This window comes from Pelodiscus sinensis, chromosome 24 (genome assembly GCF_049634645.1).
Source record: "Pelodiscus sinensis isolate JC-2024 chromosome 24, ASM4963464v1, whole genome shotgun sequence".
Classification (NCBI taxonomy): domain Eukaryota; kingdom Metazoa; phylum Chordata; order Testudines; family Trionychidae; genus Pelodiscus; species Pelodiscus sinensis.
The window spans coordinates 12661776-12685232 of record NC_134734.1 but is presented as its reverse complement, the minus strand read 5'-3'; the positions used below and the strand labels follow the sequence as shown (position 1 = coordinate 12685232).

The window sequence follows — 23457 nt, the reverse complement described above, 5'->3', positions numbered from 1 at the left end:
AAGCATGTGGACACAGGTGATCCAACTGATATAGAGTTTTTCAATTTTTTTGCTACGAGAGACTGATTTATTACCTTCCTAAACTAGATCAGGAACTCCACAGACCAGTCATTGAGAAACACGGCTATAGTGTGATTTGACTGTCCAGCCACCTCATGCTTACTTCCCAAATCAGTAGTCATGCGTCATCCATGTGGTTAGATGTTCAGCTGCCTGCGTGTTCTCCCTGTGTGCTGCTCTGGCTCTGCACAACCTGCCAGCGCAGCAAACCTTAAGTGAACTGCCCAATAACCACAAGATCCATTAAGGGACGAAAGCACCAGGCCAGCTGTTTATTGTCAACAACACACGGTAATAGCGCCTGGCAGACTTTACGACATACTAAAGCATGTACAATGCAGGACAATGTAGCACTTTAAAGACTAACAAGATGGTTTATTAGATGATGAGCTTTCGTGGGCCAGACCCACTTCCTCAGATCAAATAGTGGAAGATACTCCCTTGGAAATGCAGCTATATATCCTGATAGAAACAAGTTACATACTGCCTCTGAGATAGTCACTTCCCCTAGACAAGGCTAGTTATCACCGACTGTACATGTTGGTTTAATCAAAGCATCTCTATTATGCACTGTCATCCTGACCTTATCTTTTAGAAGGGGTCAGCATGTTCCTGCTGTCCTTGAGGAATGGTTTTGGTTCCATAAGATCAGAGTGTTCCGGTACCACTTGATATTGGGATGTGTTCACGTGAGGACTCTGCACTTTGCACTTCTTAGGAGTGGGTAGTTCTGTTATATCAGATTCTGTGAGCAGGTCCTGCCTGATACCAGACCTCTGAGACAAAGCTCTGTTATGTATCAGGCTCTCTTCCTACCACACCAGCCTCGGTCAGAAGACAGGATGATACTGGACTAGATGGACCAGTCACCTGACTCAGTATAGCTGTTCTTATGATGTGGTATCCTTGTAAATCAAGCACCACCCAGAGTGAGTTCTGGTGAGAACATAACATAAAAATGGCCGTACTGGGTCAGACCAAAGGTCCATCTAGCCCAGTATCCTGTCTGCCGACCGTGGCCAGCACCAAGTGCCCCAGAGGGGGTGAACCGAAGACAATGATCAAGTGATTTGTCTCCTGCCATCTTTCTCCAGCCTCTGACAAACAGAGGCCAGGGACACCATTTCTATCCCCTGGCTAATAGCCTTTTATGGACCTAACCTCCATGAAATTATCTAGCTTCTCTTTAAACTCTGTTATAGTCCTAGCCTTCACAGCCTCCTCTGGCAAGGAGTTCCACAGGTTGACTACGCGCCGTGTGAAGAAGAACTTTATTTTATTAGTTTTAAACCTGCTACCCATTAACTTCATTTGGTGTCCTCTAGTTCTTCTATTATGGGAACTAATAAATAACTTTTCTTTATTCACCTTCTCCACACCACTCATGATTTTGTATACCTCTATCATATCCCCCCTAAGTCTCCTCTTGTGTCAAATCTACTCAAGTAGAGGAGACAGCTTTGCCCACAGTCCATGGGTGCAAAGGGTTTCATTACGTTATTTACAAGGGGCCAGTGTGAGCTGAAACTGACCTTACAAGCTACTCACTGCCATTTCCAAAAGGGGCCTGGTCATCCCAAGCACACAGAGTTACAAATGTATAACAGGCAAATTGCATAAAAACCTCTGGAGAGACTGGCTGGCTGCGAACACATGCTTTAGAGCAGCTGACAAGAGAGAAGTGGAGCAAATCCAGAGGTAAATTTTGTACGTCATCCTGATAAACAAAACCCTGTCCAATCTCAGATGAAATATGGACTGTGATTGCCAGAGCTGCTCAGGAGTGGACTCTATAGAAAGTAATCAAGGCTATTATCTCAAGGTGGCTGGGACAGCATATTCCCAGACCCTCTTAGCAATTCAAGAGGAGCTCTCAATACTAGAAGGATTTTTTCTTAAAGGCACAACGATAGCGAATGCTAAGGTGTTACAGAAAAATATGCTACAACATGAAGATCATTTTGAGACTGAGAAAGAAAGGCCAGAGATTGGTTCTACTGGCCTGAAATGAACAGCAACATCAAGGATGCTGTGAAAGTTTGCTGTATATTCTGAAAATAAAGATCCCAGGCTGGCAAGGCAAGAAAAACGGCTCCCCCTGGAACAAGCTAGGCAGAGATTTGTTTGCGTGGACTGGAAACGTTATGTGATGTATTGCTCCTAGATGTAAGTGGGGGGATGGTCCCGCTATTGAGGGAAACTTTCTTTGTTTCTACACCACCCTGATGAAATGGGCCAGCGAAAGGATCTGAGTCCCTGCTCCCACTTCCTTTACACAGAGGCCTCCCTGATCTCCAGGGATCCCCTTCCACTCCTCTCTATGGCAGAGTCCTCATAACCCTAACAAAGCTGGGCCCAGGATTCCTCGGGCTTGACCCCCCAACCTTGATGTGGTCTCCCAGCACTGGACGCCTCTCTGACCCCAGATCTTTATATACAGTTCAAAGCAAATACAATTTATTAAACAGCAATCAATTTATAAGGAAAAAATGGGAAAAGTTAATGGAAAACATATCCCACCGCTCCGTGGCACCAGGGCCTCACAATCTGTCTCTGGAATGTCAGGGCATTCACAGTCTATTCCTCACACGTCCCCGGCCTCCTTAATAAGCAGCAGGTTTAGAACAAACAAAAGGAAGTTTTTCTTCACACAGCACACAGTCAACCTGTGGAACTCCTTGCCAGAGGATGCGGTGAAGGCTAGAACTTTAACAGGTTAAAAGAAGAGCTAGATATATTCATGGAGGTTAGGTCCATCAATGGCTATTAGCCAGGATAGGTAGGAATGGTGTCCCTAGCCTCTGTTTCTCTGGAGGTGGGTGACAGGGGATGGATCACGTGAGGATTACCTGTTGTGTTCCCTCCCTCTGGCGCACTTGGTATTGGCCACTGTTGGCAGACAGGATACTGGGCTGGATGGACCTTTGGTCTGACCCAGTATGGCCGTTCTTAAGTTCTCCTCTCAGGCCCCGACTGTGCTGCTGGGTCGGATGCTTGCTCTGGGTGGCAGGACCCTTCTCCCCAGTGTCAAGACACCCCCCGCTGCCAAGTTGGGGTTACAATCCCCCTCCAAGCAGGGCCACCTTTAGGATTTATGAGGCTCTATGCAGTACTATTGAACTTCTGCCCCGATGCCCATCAGCAGCCAGGGAGGGGCGAGAGGAGTGGGGAGAGGATGGGAATGATGATTATTTTTTTTCAGCAACACACCCATGAAATATTTTTAAAGCAAATTTTAAACTCGGGTCCTGTTGACTAACCCAGTAAATTCAGAAGCTGACAGGACCTACCTGGGGTTGGCAAATGCCTGGGAAATGACTTCATTGCCCCTTGCATAGCTCTGTCGCAGGTTCAATGTGCTGCTCATCGCTCTGGCATGGCTTTTCACTTTTAAGTTAACTAGATCCTCTCCGGAGGAAGCAGAGCCACAGAACAGGACAAGGAAAAAGTGGGTGGATGGGCTTTAAAACCCAGTGGTGCCCCTACACAGCTGCATAGTCCGTGTATGGGTAAAGATGACCTAGATATAATAATGAGCCACTTACTTCAAAATCGGTACCCCAGCTTTTCTCAAGGAATAACGCTTACTTTGAAATAGTTATTTCAAAATAACTCTGGCTGGCAGTCGTGTGGATGCTCCAGTGCTGCTGTCACCTAGTGGGGACTGTGCTGGCTCCCGTAGTCACCGTATTCACTCTGATTTGTGTTCACTCAGTTGGCTTTGTTGTGCTTTATGTGATTCCACTGTCCTCTGCTGTTCTGGAGTAACTCGGTGGGTGGGTGTGCCTCAGTTTCCCTGGGCATTGCAGCACTATCTGCATGAGGAGGGGAAGGCTGGGAATGGCTCAGTGTGGAAGTAAATCAGTCTCTCACATACTGAGGACCAGGTGACAGCAACTAACACCTTGGACCTGGAAGCAGGACAAAGCAGGAGGCAGGGCTGCCTGGGGGGGCTGTGAGCAGTGACTGTGAGTGTGAGTTAGTTTTGGGATGGCTGGGGGAGAAGGGAGCCTAGCTGGCCTGCGGGGCCGGAGCGGGGACTCTGGGCCCCCTTTTCCCGAAGATGGATTGTATTGAATGCTCCTGGTTCCTGTAACAAGAAGTCTGAGCTACGCTGTGTCCCTGTGAGCCAATAAACCGTCTGTTCTACCTGCTGGCTGAGTGTCACATGTGACTGCAGATGGGGGTGCAGGGCCTGGTGACTCCCCCGCACTGCATGACAGCTGCTATTTGGAAATAACGACTCCCCAGAGTTGTTCAAACTAATTACTCCCCAGTGCTTCCTGGGGCTCTAAGTCGAGGTGGCGCGTCCACATTAGACTGCCTCAGACTCATTTCGAGGCTTCCTCGTAGGGAGGACACACTATTTCGATTTTGTTAAATCAGGAGTTAAGTCGATTGAAGTAATTTCAAAATAGTTTCCTAGTGTAGACATGCCCTAAGTCTGGCCTGCAAGGCCTCTTGGCTGGTGGTGTCTCCCTGCGCTGGGCCTCTAACCAGATCCCCCTTTCTCTCCCAGCTGCTCCCCGCACACAGCTCCAGACTGCTCCGCTCTCTGCTGCACAGCCTCCAGCTCCTGGCCTGCTTCTCTGGCCCCTCTGGCTCCGCGGCTACAGCCCTGCTCCCAGCATGGATCAGCTCCCCGTGTCGTGTCCCAGGCTCCGCTCTCTGGGTTGTGTCTCAGGATCTCTGGCTGCCGCTCCCCTTCCAGCATGGCTCTGCTGTGTCTCAGGTGCTCTCTCTGGCTGGCACAACTCTGCTTCCCAGCTCAGCTCAGGCCTCTGCTGTCTTCTTCGTTGAGTCCCGCTCTGTCTAACCCAGGCAAATCCATCTCACACAAAGGACGGGACCTCCCCACGCCCAGTTCCTGACCCCCTCATTAGCCTGCCTGCCCTGTCAATTAGGTTGTCCTAAAGCATTGGCCTTTCCTCATTTGTCCTGGAAGCTGTCAGTCTTGAGGCCCTGATTTCTCATCAACCTTTCACTTTTCTTTTGGCACTGTGGCTAGCCAGCCAAACCCACGGAAGTGTTTAGAAAGGGGCCGACAGTTCCCTTACGGTATGTCTACACTAGCTCGTTAGTTTGATCTAGGTAGGCAAATGAGGGCAACCGGAGTTCCCCCATTCCACGAGGAGTAACAGTTAATTCGAACTAAGGAGTTAGTTCGAATTAACGTTTAACTGCCGCGTGTAGCAGTTAGTTCGGACTAAGGGGGATTTAAAAATGGTGGCGCCCGGGAACATGCAAATGAAGCCCGGGATATTTAAATCCTGGGCTTCATTTGCCACTCCGGTAGCCCTCATTTGCCTACCTAGCTCGAACTAACGAGCTAGTGTAGACATACCCCCACAGAGGTATTATTCCCACCTCCCTGAGACAGCCTAACTGAAAGATGCTACCGCCAAAAAGGTGGCTGTGCACATCACATCTGGTTTTACTCCCCACCGCATACTGGAGAAAGCAACGGACGGCAAGGGGCTGCAGCTGAGTGGGCATGAGTTTAAGGAGCTTGCAGTGCAGTTTGGACATGTAACAGCTAGTCCCCATGACCTCCAATCCAATGTGCTGGCGACAAGCAGTGTCAAAATAATCAAGCGCCTGCGGCAAGAAGCGATGGAGTCAGACGTTGATCCCTGGTTAGCACTGTTAAATTACAGCATGGCACCACGGAAGCCTGCCGTTATCGCCTGCTGACATGCTATTCCACTGCAAATTGAAAGCAGAATGCCTGCACTGCGAGGGAGTGAGGTCAGAGGGGCTGCGGACTCGCAGCTGCATGGAGAGGCAGAGCAGACCAAACAAAACCTCCGTATGATTTAGTCCTAGGAGCTGCCGTCCCACTTCTTGAAAATGAGGCCACGTGCCGCTATGAGGGGGAACAATGGACACCAACAGCAGTGGGGGAGGGCAGGTCACCAGGGGCTACGCTGCTATGTTCGGAGGCTGTCACCCTGGATGGACACACGCTACAGAGGAGCAGGCATCACCTTCTCCAAATCCCAGGAGGGAGGGGAAGGGGGGCAAAGGGTGTAGGGCAGTGTCCCCTGTAAGCTGTAATCTTAAATATCTCCAATGATAAAGATTCCGCAACCTCCCTAGGCAATTTATTCCAGTGTTTAACCACTCTCACAGTTAGGAACATTTTCCTAATGTCCAACCTAAACCTCCCTTGCTGCAGTTTAAGCCCATTGCTTCTAGTCCTATCCTCAGAGGCCAGGAAGAACAATTTTTCTCCCTCCTCCTTGTGACACCCTTTTAGATACCTGAAAATAACGCCATCCAGCAGAGCACCCACAGCTAGGTTTGTAGTTTTTGTTGGTGGTGCACATCTATACACACATTGGTGCACATGAAAACATTATTCCACACACAATGGAAAAGATTAGTGGGAACATTGTTCCTGTCCGAGACCCTCTTAAGCAAAAGAATGACTCTGCACCAATCACAGCACGGTCAGACAACAGAGACTCAGGATGTGGCACAACCAGAGCAAAGGGCCCTGCTGTCTCCTGACAGAAGCGATGTGGATGTTCCAGAGGAGCCAGGCACCTCAGAGACTCACTGAAGGGTGTGAGTCAGTTTAGCTGGCTGGCTATTGGTATTTGTAATTTCATATTGTATCTGTGACATCGGCAGACCAGATGACAGGCCACGCCATCGTCTCCAGGGGAAAACAGCTGGAACAAGCCTGGCTCATCTGTATGTTAGAAGGATGTATTTAGACATTATTGGACACTTGTGAGATGAACGTGCCTACATACATCTCCCTTGCAACATCTGTGCCCCATACTGTACGGTAATATTTGAGTGGTTGTATTGTGAGCCTCTGTGACCATGTAAATCCCTAGACAAGAGAGAGTCATTAATTAGCATGAAGGGCTGATGTCCAACAGAAGGCATTCAATCCTATACAACAGGAAAGGTTGACTGACACCAGACAGAATATTGTGGGACAACAAAGAGGACAGAAGACTTTGGAGGTTCTGCCTTCTCCTGACGAAGATGACTCATGAAAGTGAATTCCTTCCATCAGCTGATTTTGCAGTAGGAGTACAAGCAAGGAGAGGGGTAGAAACCCCTAACAAGAAGAAAATGGATCTCTATGGCCTCTAGAGGCCAGGCTTTCTGGGCATAAGCAAGAGATAGAACCATAGAACACACTAGCACTGGAAGAAACCTCAAGAGATCATCAGCTATGTCTACACAGCAGAATGATTTCAGAATAACAAAGAATAACTACAGACAAGCAGTTATTTTGACATAATGTCAAAATAATGTTGAGCTGGAGGACTGCTTACTCTGACTCCTGTAGGAATAAGGGAAGTCGGGGGAAGAGTGTTCTATCTTGAAATAAACTGCTGTGTAGACAGCGCCAAAAGTCAAAATAAGCTATTTTGACATAAGCTACGCAATTAGCGTAGCTCAAGGTTGCATAGCTTATTTCAAATTTAGCCCTGCTGTGTAGATGTGCCCATCAACTCCAGTCCCCTGCTCTCACGGCAGGACCAAGCACCATCTAGAACAGAGGTCCTTTTGGGGTTGCTGGGCGCCCGGGGGCAGGGCCTTTCACACACCGGGGCACCTGGGGGCAGGGCCGCACATGCGCCCAGGGGCAGAGCCGCACATGCGCCGCGTGCCCGGAGCCGGAACAGCCCATACGCTGCATGCCCAGGGCCAGCGCTGCTCCTGTGCCGCGTGCTTAGGGGCGGGGAAGCCCATACACTGCGCTCCCGGGGCTGGCACTGCATCGCGTACCTGGCGGTAGGGCTGCCCATGTGCTGCATGCCCAGGACTGGCACCGCCCCTGTGCCACGCGCCCAGGGGCGGGGCCGGCCCCGATCAGTCGGCGGGCGCCCAGAAATGGCCCGGCGGGCGCTATGGCGCCCACAGGCACTGCATTGGGGACCACTGATCTAGAACAAGGGTGGGCAATAATTTTTTGCCCCGGGCCACACAGGAAGGGTTGGGACATCAAGCGGAAGGGGCGGGGCCAAGATACTTCCAGGTTCCCCATCCCCAGACACTGATGGGGGCAGGGGAGCAGCAGGGCCTCCGCAGGCTGGATCCACCCATGTGGCGGGCCGCATCTGGCTCACAGAGGCCCTTTTGCCCACCCCTGATCTAGACCATCCCTGATAGATGTCTATCTACCCGCTCTTAAATATCTCCAGTGATGGAGATTCCACAATCTCCCTAGGCAATTTATTCCAGTGTTTAACTACCCTGGGTATGTCTACACTACCACCCTAGTTCGAACTAGGGTGGTTAATGTAGGCAACCGGAGTTGCAAATGAAGCCCGGGAAATTCAAATCTCAGGCTTCATTTGCAACTCCGGTTGCCTACATTACCACCCTACTTCGAACTAGGGTGGTAGTGTAGACATACCCCCTGACAGGTAGGAAGTTTTTCCTAACGTCCAACTTAAACCTCCCTGGTTGCAGTTTAAGTCCATTGCTGCTTGTTCTATCCTCAGAGGCCAAGGAGAACAATTCTTCTCCCCCCTACTTGTAACACTCTTTTAGATTCGCAACTGCTTAGCCTGGATTAGCTTTCTAGGACAAATAGTGCTTGCTCATTATGGAAGCTTCTGTTACTTTTTGAAACTGAATATTATAGCTCATTTGCAAGTGTATGTTTCCCTGTTTTAACCTTGTCACTAACTCTGGTTACCTTTTGATAGTTTAGTATAGGCTTGGTTAAAAGTGGTGTTTCTGGTATGAAATCTCAGGTGCAGTTGACTTTGGGTAAGTGACAGGTCTTTTGGGACTGGGAGTGTCCACTCCCACTGGCTTCCATTCTGCCTGTCTGGGAAGCTCAGTCCTGAGCCCCGGGAGCCAGCTGAGGGAGCAAAGGACTCCACCCCCCAACAGGACACTTTGGGAGACATAAGGAACCTGCGTGAGCCCTTCAGTCTCTTCAAACGGACACCCAGGCTGGAACCACAGACCACAGCACACAGGTGCTGAGCTGGGATTGCAGTGGCAGAGAGGTGAACAACTGCCTGTCCAGTGAGTCTGTGCTGATACTGCCTCCCCGACCTACCCCAGCCACCTGGTACACGGGCAGCTCCGACTGTGCACTCCATGCGTGGAGGCTGGTGTGAGCTGTATGTGTGTGCAGTGCTTGGCACAATGGGGCGCCAACTGCTCTGAGGCCTCCAAGGGTTACTGCTGTGTAATGTGATGATTACACACAACAAATCAATGTTACCAGAGTATCACTTTGGTGGCAAGTCAAACACACGGGAGTGAAGAAATGCCAGATCCACAGTTGCCAATGTGGTCTGAGAAAGCAGGGCACGGTGGGAAAGGGTGTGTAATTGTGTGATGACAGGCTAGCGCATGAGGCAAGAATAAGGGGCACACACAACCTTAAATTGAGTATTTGTTAATGTCCAAGTGTTTGGATTAGTGTCCTGCATTAAGCCCTGTTAATGGCCTTTACTGCAAAATGGAATTTCTTAAGTTTATTTAAAAGGAAAAAAGGGTGAAAAATTCTATCCTGTCAACAGCCTCCTGCATTATGCGATAGTCCTCCCACAACCTGCCCTCCCTCCCCTGCAATCCTGCACGTCCCCGCCACCGTGCTTCATCCACAGGGCTCCAACCCTGAACCTGCAGCATGGGCGGCTGCCGCGTGGGGGGGTGGTGACACAGCAGTTGGGAACGAGCCTCAAGAGATGGGAGGGTCGATCGACTCAGCCTAGTGAGGTGCGTGCTAGTGGTCTAAAAACGCTGTGTAGACAGGGCTTTGAAGTTGTGGCTCAGGCCAGAGCTAGAGTTTGAAGCCCACCCCTTTCACTACGCCATGTGCTTGTGTAGAGAGAGGTTGGTGCAGGCTCAGCCTACTTCTCCCCCCACTCTACAGTCAGTCCAGCAGCAAACACGCCTTCCCAGCATTGTGTGTGTTGCAGCAGCTGCTTGAACAGGGCTGCCAGCCTGGCCTTCGAATGCTGGCGCTCTATGTTTAGTTTGGTACTTGCTCGCAGCTCCGTGAGGGATGCAAGACACAGAAGGTTAAGTGGTATTTTAAACAGCGTATACCTCAGTTAATACCAGACTAATACTGCACGTCACAAAGACAAGGCACTTCCCTAGCCTGAGGACTCCTGCAGGTCAAATCATATGGAACAATGGGTCCCAAATGGGTTTATGGAAAACAGATACCTTGATAACTTGTTTTTTTATGTGATCACAAGTTGGGTTGGCAAAGGTAATGGTGTCAATGTAACAGACGTCTACACTGCATGGCTAGCGTGCATTTACACTGCATGGCTATTTCAGGATACCACTGGCATCCCAAAATAGCTACCCTGAGTCTACAAAAGCCCTGTGTCTACACCAGCCGCCCGTTATTACAAAATATATTTCGAAATAACGGGTGCGCTACTTTGTCATTCCAGTAAGCCTTGTAGCATGAGGGATAAAGGATGGCTCAAAACAGCGCTTTATTTCAAAATCTGGTGCTGTGTAGACACACCTAGTTTCAAATTTCAAAATAAAATTGAAATAAGATATGCAATTTGCATAGAGCAAATTGCGTATCTTATTTCAAGTTTAGGGTGCAGCGTAGACTTCGGTAAGGGGTTTGCCTTGTACCACACAACACTTGGATTCATAAAAGGAGAACAATACAAAGTTAGCATGGCCCACATGAAATGGATTAAAAGCTGGCTAAGTGCTACGCCTCCAAACGTCATTTTCAACAGCAAACCATCATAGTGGGTGTGCCACCGGGATTAGTTCTTGGCCTTATGCTATTTAACATAAGCTATCAACAACCTGGAAGATAGCCAAAAATCATCACTGATACAGCCTGCAGAGGACACAATAATTGGGGAGTGAAAAATAATGAAGAGGACAGATCACCCGCACTGTGATCTGGATGGCTTGTGAAGCTGGCCCCAAGCAAACAATATGCACTTTTAATACAGGCAGATGTAAAAGCACACATCTAGGAAGAAAGAATGTAGGCCCTACTTACATGATGGGGGGCTCTATGTTAAGAAGCAGTGTCTCTAAAAAAGATCCGGGGAGGTTGGGGGTCACTGCAGATAATCATTTGAACATGAGCTCCCTCTGTGATGCTGTAGCCAAATGAAACTAATGAGCTCCTGGGATGCATAAGCCAGTAGAACCTTCAATCAGAGAACTGAGGTTACTTTACCCCTGCATTTGACACATGTGCTACTGCAGCTGGAATCCTGTGTCCCGTTCCGGTGCCCACAATTCAATTAGGATGTTAATAAACTGGTGAAGCTTCCACAAACGCTACAAGAACAACTCAAGAATAAGAAGACGTGCCTTGTAGTGACAAACTCCGGGAGCTCAGTCTGTTTAGCCTAACAAAGAGAAGGTGAGGGGGACCTGATGGCAGTCTGTTAATACCTACAGGGAGAACAACCATGTGATAATAGGCGCCTTAGTCTAGCAGAGAAAAGGGAAAAACACAAGCCAATGGCTCCGCGTTGAAAGGAGAAAAATTCACACTTGAAATAAGATGTGTGTTTGCTAGGGAGGGAGTAATCAACTGTTGGAACAACTTACAAATAGGGTTGCCAGATGGTTTCAACAAAAATACCGGACACACTTGACATTACATCACAATCTACATTATATCTTATTTAGAAAATACCGGACATTTATATTTTCTCAATGTTTCCCGAACAGAAAGGTCAAATACTGGACTGTCTGGTTCAAACCCGGACACCTGGCAACCCTACTTACAAAGGGCTGCGGGGGGATGGGATTGAACAGCACGGGTGTTCCATATAGGCGGGGGAAAGCACGGCCTTCCCAAACCCCCGGCCTGGCCCTGCTCACACACTGCCCCCAGAACACCTATTGCAGGCATATTGGGGGCAGAGTGTTGCTGCCCCCAGCACCCGTCCTCTCAGTACTCCTGGCCAGGGAGGCTGGGGCCATGTGACCACTGTGCTGTGAGGCTGGGGAGGGATGTGTTTGCCCACCCGTTCTCCATTCCTCCCCATGCGGGTGGGTGGCAGGGAGGTGGCTTTGCTCCCATGGGGCAGGGCTGGAAATGGGGCTGGAGGCAGCTCTACCTTCACCGACCACCCACGTTGAACACATTTGCTCTGGGAATTATCAGGGAGCAGATTAGATGATCACAATGATTTGTTCTGGCCTTGAAATCTATGAATCTCAAAGGGCTGCTGCCAGGCCTCCTGATGGGGGGGGAGAGGAGGGGCAGCTGGTGCCCTAGGCGGAAGGCGCGATCGGCGCCCCTGCCTGCTCGGCCGTCAATGGCCGTGACGTAATCACAGGGCGCCCAGGCCGGCGGCGCCCTAGGCAATTGCCTAGTCTGCCTAGGCTCACGGGCCGCCCCTGGTTGCCTCAGGGCCTGGAGATTCAAAGGGGCCCGGAGCTCCTGGCTGCCATCCCTGCTACTGTGGCAGCCGCCAAAGCCCCAGCCCCTTTGAACTGTCACCAGAGCACTGCTCTGCATGGCTCTGAAGGCTTCAGGAGGAGAGGAGCATGTGGGTGGTGCTAAAGTCTGACTGCCCTTGTCCCTACCCCTTCCAATTCAGGCCCCACCCCTTCTGGGGGCACAGAGCATGGCTAGAGTTACCAGATGGTTTAAAAAAAAAAAAATACCGGACACACTTGATCTCAGATCAGGGAGGGGACTGGCCGCGAGGGGAGTGGAGCTGGCCAGGAAGGGGGAGCCGGGCTGGCCTGGCCAAGGGAGATCGGTGTCAGGGGAGAGGGAAGAAACCTGCCGGTGGGAAACAGGGCTGGCGGGGAGGGGGTTGGGGAAAGCGGGGCTGGTCGGAGGGGAAGCTGGGGGGAAACCAGCCAGCAGGGAGTGGGGCTGGCCTGGGCACATGCAGATCCCAGGGTGCTGCCCGTTCTGTGCACGGTCCCGGCGGGGCACATGGGTGAGCCCGGCCCCAGGAATTCCATCCCGCCCCCGCCCTCCTCCTCTCTATTGTGTAGTTGCGTACTGCCTGGCTGGTAGACTCGCTTACACAGCTTGAGCATGTCTACCAGCCAGGCAGTACACAACTACGTACTGATACTCGTGATAATAATAAAACATAATTAGAAAATACTGGACATTTATATACAGCCAGTCCCCGAGTTGCGAACAATCAACTTACGACCATTCTCATTTACGACCGAAGCTGTCGTAAATGGCGGACCCCAAGTGATGAACGCAATCCGTGCTTACGAACAGCGCAGTCGCGTGTAACGCTATGAGGTCCGACTTACGAACAAACCAAGTTACAGACCAATTGCTTTGTCCGTAACTGGTTCGTAAGTCGGAGAGAGGCTGTATCCAGTATTTTCTCAATTTGTTTCCTGGACAGAAAGCTCAAATACCGGACTGTCTGGTTCAAAAGCGGACACCTGGCAACCCTAAGCCCCCACATACACCTTGCTCCAGGGCCCATGATGACTGTCAGCCCTGCTGCCAACAATGGGAGTGAGGGGCTCATCAAAGAAGTGGCAAGGATCTTTTTTAACAGAAAGGCTGCGTCTAGACTAAAATCCAGCTCATCAGGACCCTCTTGGACTCCTGACCCCCTGGCTTAGCCCCAGGTCCCATGGCAGCAGCCTCACAGGGTGCTGAAAACTTGTTAACCCAGCATCCGCCAGCCCCTTCGAGCTGCAGTTAACCAGAGCTCTCACGGGCCTCTGGCTGAGCAGGCAGCAAGCCGCTCTGCATGGAGCGTGCCTGGGACGATGCATCCCTCGCCGGCTGCTCATGACAACTTTCAATAACTCTCCTAATAAAGACAGTAAACGCCTGGGCCCAGTCAGCCTCACGCAGCAGATTTGGGAATTAGCTGCTCAGGAAAGCAAGGGGTGGATCACAGCAGGCACTGTGGGCAGATGGGACGCTCCCCCTGATCCACAGCTATGCCAAACCCCCTCAGGCCCAACACGCTGCCTCTTACAATCCCGCCCTGGGCTTCCACCCCCTCACCCCAGCTCTGCTGATGCCCTAAGTCCTGATCCACAGCACCCTACTATGCCAGCCCTAAGCTCTCCCCATGCTCTGCCAGTGCCCCTCAGTCTCAGAACACATCTCCCGCCTTGTTATCCCAGCTCTGCTCTTGCTCCTCAATCTGACTGCAGCATCCCCTTGCTCTTCACACTCACCTGCAGACTCCCAGTAACACTTCCTTCTTCTTCCCTTTCATACCTCAGAAACCCTCTGTATCACGTGACTGTCCAGTGGGGGGCTTTGCTGTCCCCCGCATTGGTGTGCCGTGTTCCATATAAGCTGTGTACTTGTGCCGCCATGCAGGAGAAATTCAAATGCTACCCAGTTGATGAGCAGAGTGCCCACAGCTAGCTTTTGTGTTTCTATGGGTGGTGCACATTCGCACATCTCGGTGCACATAAAATTATTCCGCACACAGGTGGAAAAAATCCACAGATGGATAGAAGAGATTGGTGGAAACATTACTGGTATGCAGAGCATGATCAGAGCCAGAGGCCTGGGGCTAAGTAATGGTGCCAGCCTGTCAGATCACCCAGGATCTCTCTTGATGTTCGTCCTCCCAGATCCTGGTGGACGCAGGTGGGTGTGCATGTGGCTGCTGTTGCTGACACACTGTGCAGCTAGAGACACACACAGGCCATACTCTGACCACTGCCCCACAATTCCATGGCCAGGGGAAGCCTCCCACCCTTGCAGTCAGCTTGCTCAACAGCCACTAGCTTTGGACAGGCCTCAGGTTGTGCAGTCCACCAGATGCCTAGGTGCACAGCAGCAGAGATGCTGTTCCAGACACAGCAGACAGGGCTGGGCCTGAAAACACCAAAATCTCTTCCCTCAGAGGAGGGGTTCAGTCACAGATCCCCAGAAAGGATGCTGCACCCCCAGCTTTGGAAGAGTCTGTTGGAGGTATTCTTTCAGGGCACCACCAGTGTTCCCTGTAAGCTGTGTGCTTGTGCAGCCACTCAGGAAAGATTCCAATGCCACTCTGCTGATTAGCGGAGCACCCACAGTTAGTTTTTTTGCTTGCACTGATTGGTGGTGCACATTCACACATGCCTCAGTGCACGTAAAATTATTCTGCACATTTGTAGGAAAAAAATCTGCACATAGACGGAAAAGATGAGGGAACATTGGTGCCAGCCCCCTGCAGGCACTGATTCTCCCTTCAGAGTCAGACACATGGACTCAACATCTCCTGAGACTGACCCTCTGGGCCCCAGCTCTCCTGCTTTCCAGTGAGCTCTGCTCTGCGAGTCCAACTGAGGCAGTCTGCTAGAACAGTCTTGTCTGCTCGGCAGCCAGTGCTGCACCTCAGCCAGCATTCCCAGGAGCACTCGCACGGCACTTCCAAAATAGCCAAGTTCTCAGTCTGTATGAGCCCAGCGGCAGGAGGCTGAAGGTTAGCAGAGAGACAGGACGCCATTCTGGTCAGCCCAGAATAGGCTCTGTCTATTGCTGTCTAACTCCTCTTAGTCTCCAGGTGAGAGCACTAATTCCCTCCAGTACCCAACCCTTACCCCATCCCTACTTCACACCTTCCCCATCCTTTCTTCTCGAGCTGGGGTCTTTGGTCAGATTCCCTGCTGAGAGGTGGAGAAATCCTCCAGCCTGTAGGCCGTTAGTTTTTAGGGATCAGTATCCTGGTGACGGAGTTTGCCACTGTCTTCTCAGATTCTCCACTGACATGGCGTCAATCTCGGCCAGCCCTTTTGAGTTGGCCATTCAGGCTCTGACAGCTAGGCAACATGGATACCTAAGTTCCCCAGCCTGGCCTGAGCGCCAACAATGCCCCCTATACACACTGAGTAGCCTTGAAAATATAGGGAAACTGAGGCACACATCAGGAGGAGGACAGGTCATAAAAATACTGAAGAACATTTTATTTGATTACAGGCTCATTCCAGAGAACTGAATGCCTCATGCACCCCCTCTTCCCAGGTTCTCTAAGCTGCTCCAGCCAGGGAAACCCACATGGAAAAGGCATCAGATGACTCTGTGAGGTGCCTAGAAGGGCCCGAGTCTGGAGCTTACAGATGAGCAGATTTTCAAATAAGCTCAGCAACACCGAAGAGTTCCTATTGCTCTCTGAAGGAGAAGGGAGGAGGGAAAGGGGGCTCTCCATTGTTCTCTGTGGGGAGAGAGGGAGGGGATTTTCCATCATTCTGTGAGATAGAAGGGGAGGGGTCTCTCCATTATTCTCTAGGGGGGAAGGAGGAGGGGATTCTCTATGGTTCTCTATGGGGGAGGGGAATGGGATTCTCCATTGTTCTTGTGGGGGGAGGGGAAGAAAGCTCTCCACATTGTTCTCTGTGAGGGGAAGGGGTGGGGATTCTCCATTGTTCTCATGGTGGGAGGGGAAGAGAGCTCTCCATTGCTCTCTGTGAGGGGAAGGGGAGGGGATTCTCTGTGGGGAGGAGACAGTATGATGGGTTGTATCAGGCCCTTCCAGGCCCTCTGCTAGAGGCCGCATGTGCCTACCATGGCTTGACCCAAGCAAGGAGCAGGAAAGGGGAGTCCTCCAGGCCTGCCTAGTAAGGCTGCAGCCCAGCAGCCCCGTTAAAAGGCACAGCAGGGGCAGGAGCTGAGCAGCTCAGTAGCTGGCTGGGGCCAGGGGAGTGAGGGTGCTGCTCCTTGTGAGAGAGCTTCAGCCCTGAGAGAAGACACGGAGTGAAAGGGGTGGCGTGGGAAGGGGCCAAGGGAGCAGCAGCAGCTGCAGGAAGTAGCACGTGGCTATTTATAGGGGCCCTGGGCTGGGACCTCGAGTTGTGAGTGGGCCTGGGTCTCCCCTTTCCCCTCCCCAAGGCAGAGTGACCAGAGCTGGGAGAAGGGGTAAGAGTTGTTTAGCAGTCCAAGAGAAGCACAAGATGCAGAGTCTGCAGAGAGAAGCCCTTGGAGGTCCTGCTCTCTACCTGGAGACAGGGCTAGAGACATTACCAAGGCCATGGGGCCAAGCCCGGCTGGACCTTTGACCCTGCAAGTGGTTGGTTGGTTTGTGGGCTCAGGCACAGAGTCTCTGCACGGCTTCACCTAGGGCTGAGCCCCTGAAGTCTTGTCTGACTCTGTTAACAGCTGCCGGGGGCATCGCTGCAGGGAGAGGCAGGTCCATGTGCACCCCATGGAGGCGCTCACGAGAGGGGAGTGTCCTCAGCACAGGGGGATTCTCCATTGTTCTTTGGGGGGGAGGGTGCGGAGTGGGACTCAGTGACTGAGGCTGGATACTGAGCTCATCTGAAAATCTGGCCTAGAGGAAGCCGAATGTTTATTGAACAGAGTAAGAAAAGTGGCTGCTCACAACACACACCTTGCAATGAACTGCCCATCTCTCCTGGGACGCCCACACCTGACCAATTCCCAATTGCTCCTGCTGCCACGCAGGCGCAAGGCTGGCTGAGCCGTAGGTTGCCTGAGCCAGCAGTGCCTTTGGGTCACGGAGCCGGCATTACATACCCACAGCGGCAGTGCAACAAGAGCGACAGGCAGAAGGAGCTTCCCAGGCCCCGAGCAAAGCCATGCCCCAGGGGAGGCTGGGATCTGAGTTCACTGCACAGCAGCTGCCTCAGAAAGGAATCTCAGTGTGAACACAACAAGCTCCGCAAGGGGAGAGCCTGGAGCCGTGCCAAACACAGCCTCTGAGGCTGCTCAGGAGCCAGGTGCCTGCTGGCGATTGCAGAGGGAGCAGATGTAAACATGAGATGACCAAGGGGCATCCAGCTAGACAACCCGCGGGGAGAGGGTTGCAGGGTAGTCCCATTCGGGGGTTCCCATGAAAGCAGCAGCGCAGCGGGGGCGACAAACAGGTGGGAGCCAGTGCGTGCAGGGAGCTGGCTTAAAAGCCGGCTTAAAAGCCAGATCCCCGGGAGCACTGGCTCCTGCTTCCCCGCCCCCGTATGTAAACATGTAACCACTGAAAAATTCAGCGATTCCGCGTGTAAACAAACACATTTTAACATCCCTAACACAAGGGGGCTCTTAGTACCCCCAAACAGCTCCAAGGACTTGGGAAGAGCAGCGCGGGGGAGCCCCAGCCCTGGGCATCACCTTCGCCTGGCAGATTTACTCAATCCAGAAGGGGGAAGAGCTAGAGACCTGGAGTAGAGAGAGCAGGAGCGGCCCTAGATGAGCTGCCAGCAACTGGCGCCCTAGGTGAAATGCGCAATCAGCGCCCCCGCCTCCAAAGCCCTCAATGGCTGTTTATCTTGGTGCCCTAGTTTGCCTGTATTGACCACCTAGTTTGCCTGTATTGACCGGCTGCCACTGACAGAGAGAGTCACTGGGGAAGAGAGACAGCAGGAGAGACCTGGCCAGGGAGGCCCTAAGGGCATGCTAGGGTGCAAATCTCTGCAGTGCTGATGCTGTTTGACACTGGCTTCCTCTCCAGCTCTCCCACTGACCCAGCGGTATCTATTCAACCAATTAGGTCGGCTTCACTGTGCCACTCAGAGCTGTGGGTTTTTCACGTAGGCAGCTTATGCTGCCCCCACTCTAAGCGTCTGTCCCAAAATGCAGCTTCCCCCTCCCCATGTAATTGCACATGACACTAGGGATGTTAAATATCGGCTAACTGAATAGTCGATTAACCTCGTGAATTCTTATTGGTTAGTCGACTAGTCTACAGGCCAGCCCCTGACTGGGGGCGAGAGATCTGAGCTCCTGGACTCAGCACAAGCCAGAACTGAGCTGGGCTGCCTGCCTGCCTCAGGGCTGGCCTTACCATGAGGCGAACTGAGGCGGCCACCTCAAGTGCCAGACTGTGGGGGGGCGCCACTAGGACCCAGAATGTAGAAAATTGTGTCTGCTGCTGGTGCGTATGTATATTCTCTCTGCTCTAGATGCACAGAGATGGGGGAGTGCTGTGCTGGAAGAAAGAGAGCACAAGAGACAACAGGCAGGCAGGAGAAAAGGGGGCATGAGGGTGTCATTTGAGCGCCCCGCCTTTGGTGCCAAAATGTTGTGGCTGGCTCTGTCCTGCCTGGCTTCTAACACACTTTAAATGCAGCGCCCCAGCGGGGGTGGGTCCAGGATCCAATGCAAGCCAGGGCTGAGCTGGACTGCTGACCAGCCTGCTAAAAGATTTACTGACAAGGGGTAAGGGGAAATGCGTGTAGTCTATAGCATTAACCTGTAAGTTTTTTGCATATCAGTTAATCGACTACACTATTACATCCCACATGACTCCAACTTAATAACGCCACCTGGTGAGAGGCACAGCGCCTAAGTCAACGTCATTAGGGTGAGGTTATGCCAGGGTAGATGCTGCATCATTTAGTGCCTGCTTGGCTGAGTCCTCTTTTCCCCTTTCTGCTTGGGAACATTCATTTCCCTTTTCCACCCCCGGCTTCCATCACGTTGTCTAGGGTTCCCCAGCTCCTGTACTTCACGTCCTTTTCCCATCTCTGACTGCATCTCACTTCCTCTCTTCCATGGGCCCTGAGTGGCTGCTTTCTTTCAAAAGGGGAAGGGATGCCAGGTTGTTTCTACCACCACCGGATGTGGCAACCTAGCCACGATTCCAACCCATTTCCACCTGAAGTTTCCCCAGACCTTCAGGGGGATCTCAGCCACTGGGCAGAGCTTTATCTCCCCACAGACGCACTCCAGACTCAGCCGATCTCTAAGCAGGATCCAGTGTGGCTTCACCACATATTTCCTAGCCATCAAACTCCCTGATACGGTGTCCACTAGGCCCTTTTCGCATCCCTTCCCTTCCTTCATCAAGACAATTGGCATTTTCCTCCATCATGGGTCCCAACCACACTGAGCCAGTTCACATTCCACAGAGGCAGCCTCTTTTTATAAGTACTTGTCTCTCACATTGGTAACAGGTAATTTCCCACCGCCCTGGAAGGGATTCTCTGTAGGCTTCTTCCCCACCACTCTCCAACGCTCTTTCCTAGCTTGGGCCCATTAAACAGGGAAAAATCGGCTTCTTCAAACTCTTCCATGAGTTTGGCTGCTGCCTCCAGCATTGTTTGTTAGTGCCTCCTGACCCAGATGTGGGTGTTTTCCAGGAGGCGTGGCAGAAATTGCTCCAGGAATCCATGATTTCGCCCTTGGTCTGCATGCTTGGCTTTAACCAGACGATAGCCCAGTTACCCTTCGGGCATATGCTGTAGGGCATACATCTCCATCTAGCTGCCCCAAACTTCTGCCAATACTTCTCTACAGACTATCCTACTTGTACGAAGATGGCTGCCTTAACATCCAAGCCCTTGGTCAGTTTGCTATCCAAGACCACATAGATCACTTGAGCTCCCTGCCAAATAGTGCGTTGTGGAGGTGGGGGCACATTCTCCTGTTCCAGCCAGCCCCCATTGCTCCCCTCTCGAATGTGGTTAAAAAAATCATTGGGGTCAGTGGCAGGCTCCATTTTACACGGACTGACCCTTGGGCTCAAGTTTCCATTCCCCATACCCAGACTCACCAGTGTCTGAAGCCACTGCTGCTGCACTTGTGCTTGCTCCCTGATAAAATTCTGCAAACTCCTCAGTTGCTTTGCTTGCCAAGCCAGCCCGGATTGTCTCTCCAGCTGGTGTGCCTGTTGGAAAGATTGCATGCTCTGTTGCAGCTTCTTCTGCTGGTCCTTCAACCACGGCAGAGTCCACTCCATCATCCAGCTGCCAAATATTGGCAGCAGCCTCCCCAACTGGGAGAAACAAGATCCCACAACAAACCCCCACATGCCACGGGGCACGGCTCCTGTCCCACCTTCTTCCCTGCAGACACTGCATGGGCTCCAATGGTTGTGCCTTCACCAGTTCTCTAGCAATCCCTGTGCAACAGCATATTCACAGCACCACCGTCCAACCAGCCTGATTCTCTAAGGGTGCATCTACACTACAGAGCTATTTCAGGATACTGGAAATATCCCAAAATAGATATTCTGCGTCTATTGAAGCAGCCTGTTATTTCTAAATAGATTACGAAATAACAGGTGGCTTATTCTGACATCCTGGTAACCCTCGTTCTATGAGGGTTAAGGGGCATTTCAGAATAGAGAGTTATTTCGAAACACCCTCGAAATAAGTGATGCAATTTGCATAGCTTATTTCAAGCTAAGAGTGCTGTGCAGACACACCCTAAATTACCCCCCTAAGCTCTCTCAAGGGGATCTATGTACCATCAGAGTGATCAGAGTACCGGCTCACCTGGTCGCACCCTGTGTTTTGTCATAGGGGACCACCATGGACCACCACCTGAAAGACATCTTTCCTAAACTCCCTGTTCTGGCCTTCAAACAATCTGCCAGTTTCAGTCACCAAACTCCTCATCAGAAACAAGCTGCGCACAGATCAGGACCCCCCAGCGGCACCAGCCCCTGCCATAACAGATCTAAAACCAGCAGATGTGACACATCTGCTGTGATTATCAGTAGCCTGCACAACACACCTTTCAAGAGCCATAGGTCCTCCCCTGGCCTATTCCAATAGCTGCTGTACCAGATTCTGTGCCCTAAATACCCCCAATGACCACTCTGTGGGCAAAAAGAGACCAGCACGGTGCTCTCAAATGAGCACACACTGAAAAACACTAGAAGACAAAAACACCATCACCCCCGGGTGTGAATGCTTTGAAAAGCAATCATTCTAACTTGACCTCCCAATCCGCATTCTCAAAGGAAACCTGCACAACACCTTTAAAAAAATGAGGCTGGGAACGTAAATTCATAAGTTTGCTAGACACTAAAAATGATGGATTTCATAAAGACGCTGGATTCATGGCATATGACAATCAGTAACCACTTACTCCCCTTTTTGTCTCATGACTGCAGTGGTGTTAATGGGCTAATTGTGTTAACTCCTTATGCTAAATAATCTGTTCAAAATTATATTTAGCCGTGCCACTCTGAAGCAGAGCTGTGTCAGCTCTAAAGTTTGTCTCTCTCACCAACATAAGTTGATCCAATAAAAGATGTTACCTCCCCCACCTTGTCTCTCTGAGAGCAAACAGTCCTTTCTCCTCCCACCGGGTAACGGGATGCGAAATACAATGGGAACTGATGCACACGTAGGAGTCATGCAAATATTACAGAAAATTCCCACTTCACCACGCAGACCCTGAGCACTGGGAACAGGAGCAGCAGATGGATATACATATACATCCAGCAGCAGACCCTGGGCCAGCATGCTGGGTATAGGGAACAGTGGAGAGTACACACACAGCAGCTGTGCCAGGTGAGGGGGCAGGGAGCTGCTGATGGTTTCTTCCCCCTCTCAGGGACATGGGAGTCACTAGACTAGATGAGACCCCCACCCACTCAACCCTGAACTCCTCTGGAGGAAAGTGCAAGTTCCAGGCAGTGGGCCGTGCTGGCCTTGAGTGTCCCAGGTACTATGGTCTTGACAGACCCACAGAGAAGTTCGCAACACACATTAAAGATTCCTTATAAGCTGCTTTTACAACTCAAAATGGGAACACACCAGAACCCCCAAACAGAGAGAGAGAAAGCAGGCTGCTCCCTAAGGGTACATCTACACAGCAGGGCTTAACTCGAAAGAAGCTACACAAATTGAGCTATATCAATTGCGTATCTTATTTCAAAATAGGGAGCGTCTACACAGCATTTATTTCAAAATAGAGCTCTCTTCCTCTGACTTCCCTTATGCTATGTTTAGACTGCAAGCCTCTTTTGAAAGAGACTTTTTTGCAAGATACTTTTGAAAAGGCCTCTTTCAAAAAAGAGCATCTAGACTACAACCAGTACTTTCGAAAAAGCAAACCGCTTTTTCAAAAGGGAGTACCGAGGCAGTCTGGGATGCTCTCTTTCGAAAAAGCACAGTTTGCATTACCTAGCACCTTTTTTCAAAAGAGCACTTAGGAATAAAGGTGTTATTCCTCATAAAATGAGGTTTGCCGCTGTCGAAAAAACTGCCATATACTTTTTATGTACTTTCAAAAGAACACAGCAGCAGTCTAGATGCAGGGGAAGTTTTTTTTTTTTTTCAAAAAAAGGCCACTTTAAAAAAAAAACACCTTGTAGTCTAGACACACCCTTTCTTATACAATGAGGGTTACAGGAGTTGGAGCAAGAAGTCCTCCTGCTTGACAGTATGTTGACACTATTTTGAAATAGTCCCTCTCTACACAGCAGGCAGTTAAGTTATTTCAAAATAGTGTTGCACTGTAGACATATCCTAAGACAGACACACATCTTGTTCCCACACTAGTATAGATTGCCTAGCTTCAGACTCTTGGCTGACAGGCCACAAGTGCATGTTTCCCTACAGAGTCTCCCTAGTCTACAAGCAGGGCCAGGAACCTCCTGAAATCTGAAATGGGAGCCCACAATTTTAACAGAGTTCTTACTATGGTACTTCAGGGAAGTCTCCTGGTCACTGACAGAGGCTGGCTTCTGCCCTGATGAGGGAGGTTTCATACCCTGACTACCTTGCCCTCCCCTTGCCCATCGCTCCTCCTTAGTGTTTGGG

At 51.0% G+C, this 23457-nt stretch overlaps 1 protein-coding gene across 5 annotated transcripts in view; it reads right to left on the bottom strand.

Moving 5' to 3' along the window:
- Positions 1–23457, bottom strand: part of CADM3 (cell adhesion molecule 3) — a 125737-nt gene that overhangs the window by 43520 nt on the left and 58760 nt on the right. For 4 of the 5 annotated variants that reach the window (XM_075907116.1, XM_075907115.1, XM_075907119.1 and 1 more), the window contains exon 2: positions 20454–20567. The exons of the other annotated variant lie outside the window; for it this stretch is intronic. In XM_075907116.1, the coding sequence (XP_075763231.1) occupies positions 20454–20567 (114 nt within the window). The remainder of the gene's footprint in view (positions 1–20453; positions 20568–23457) is intronic. 5 annotated transcript variants of the gene reach the window in all.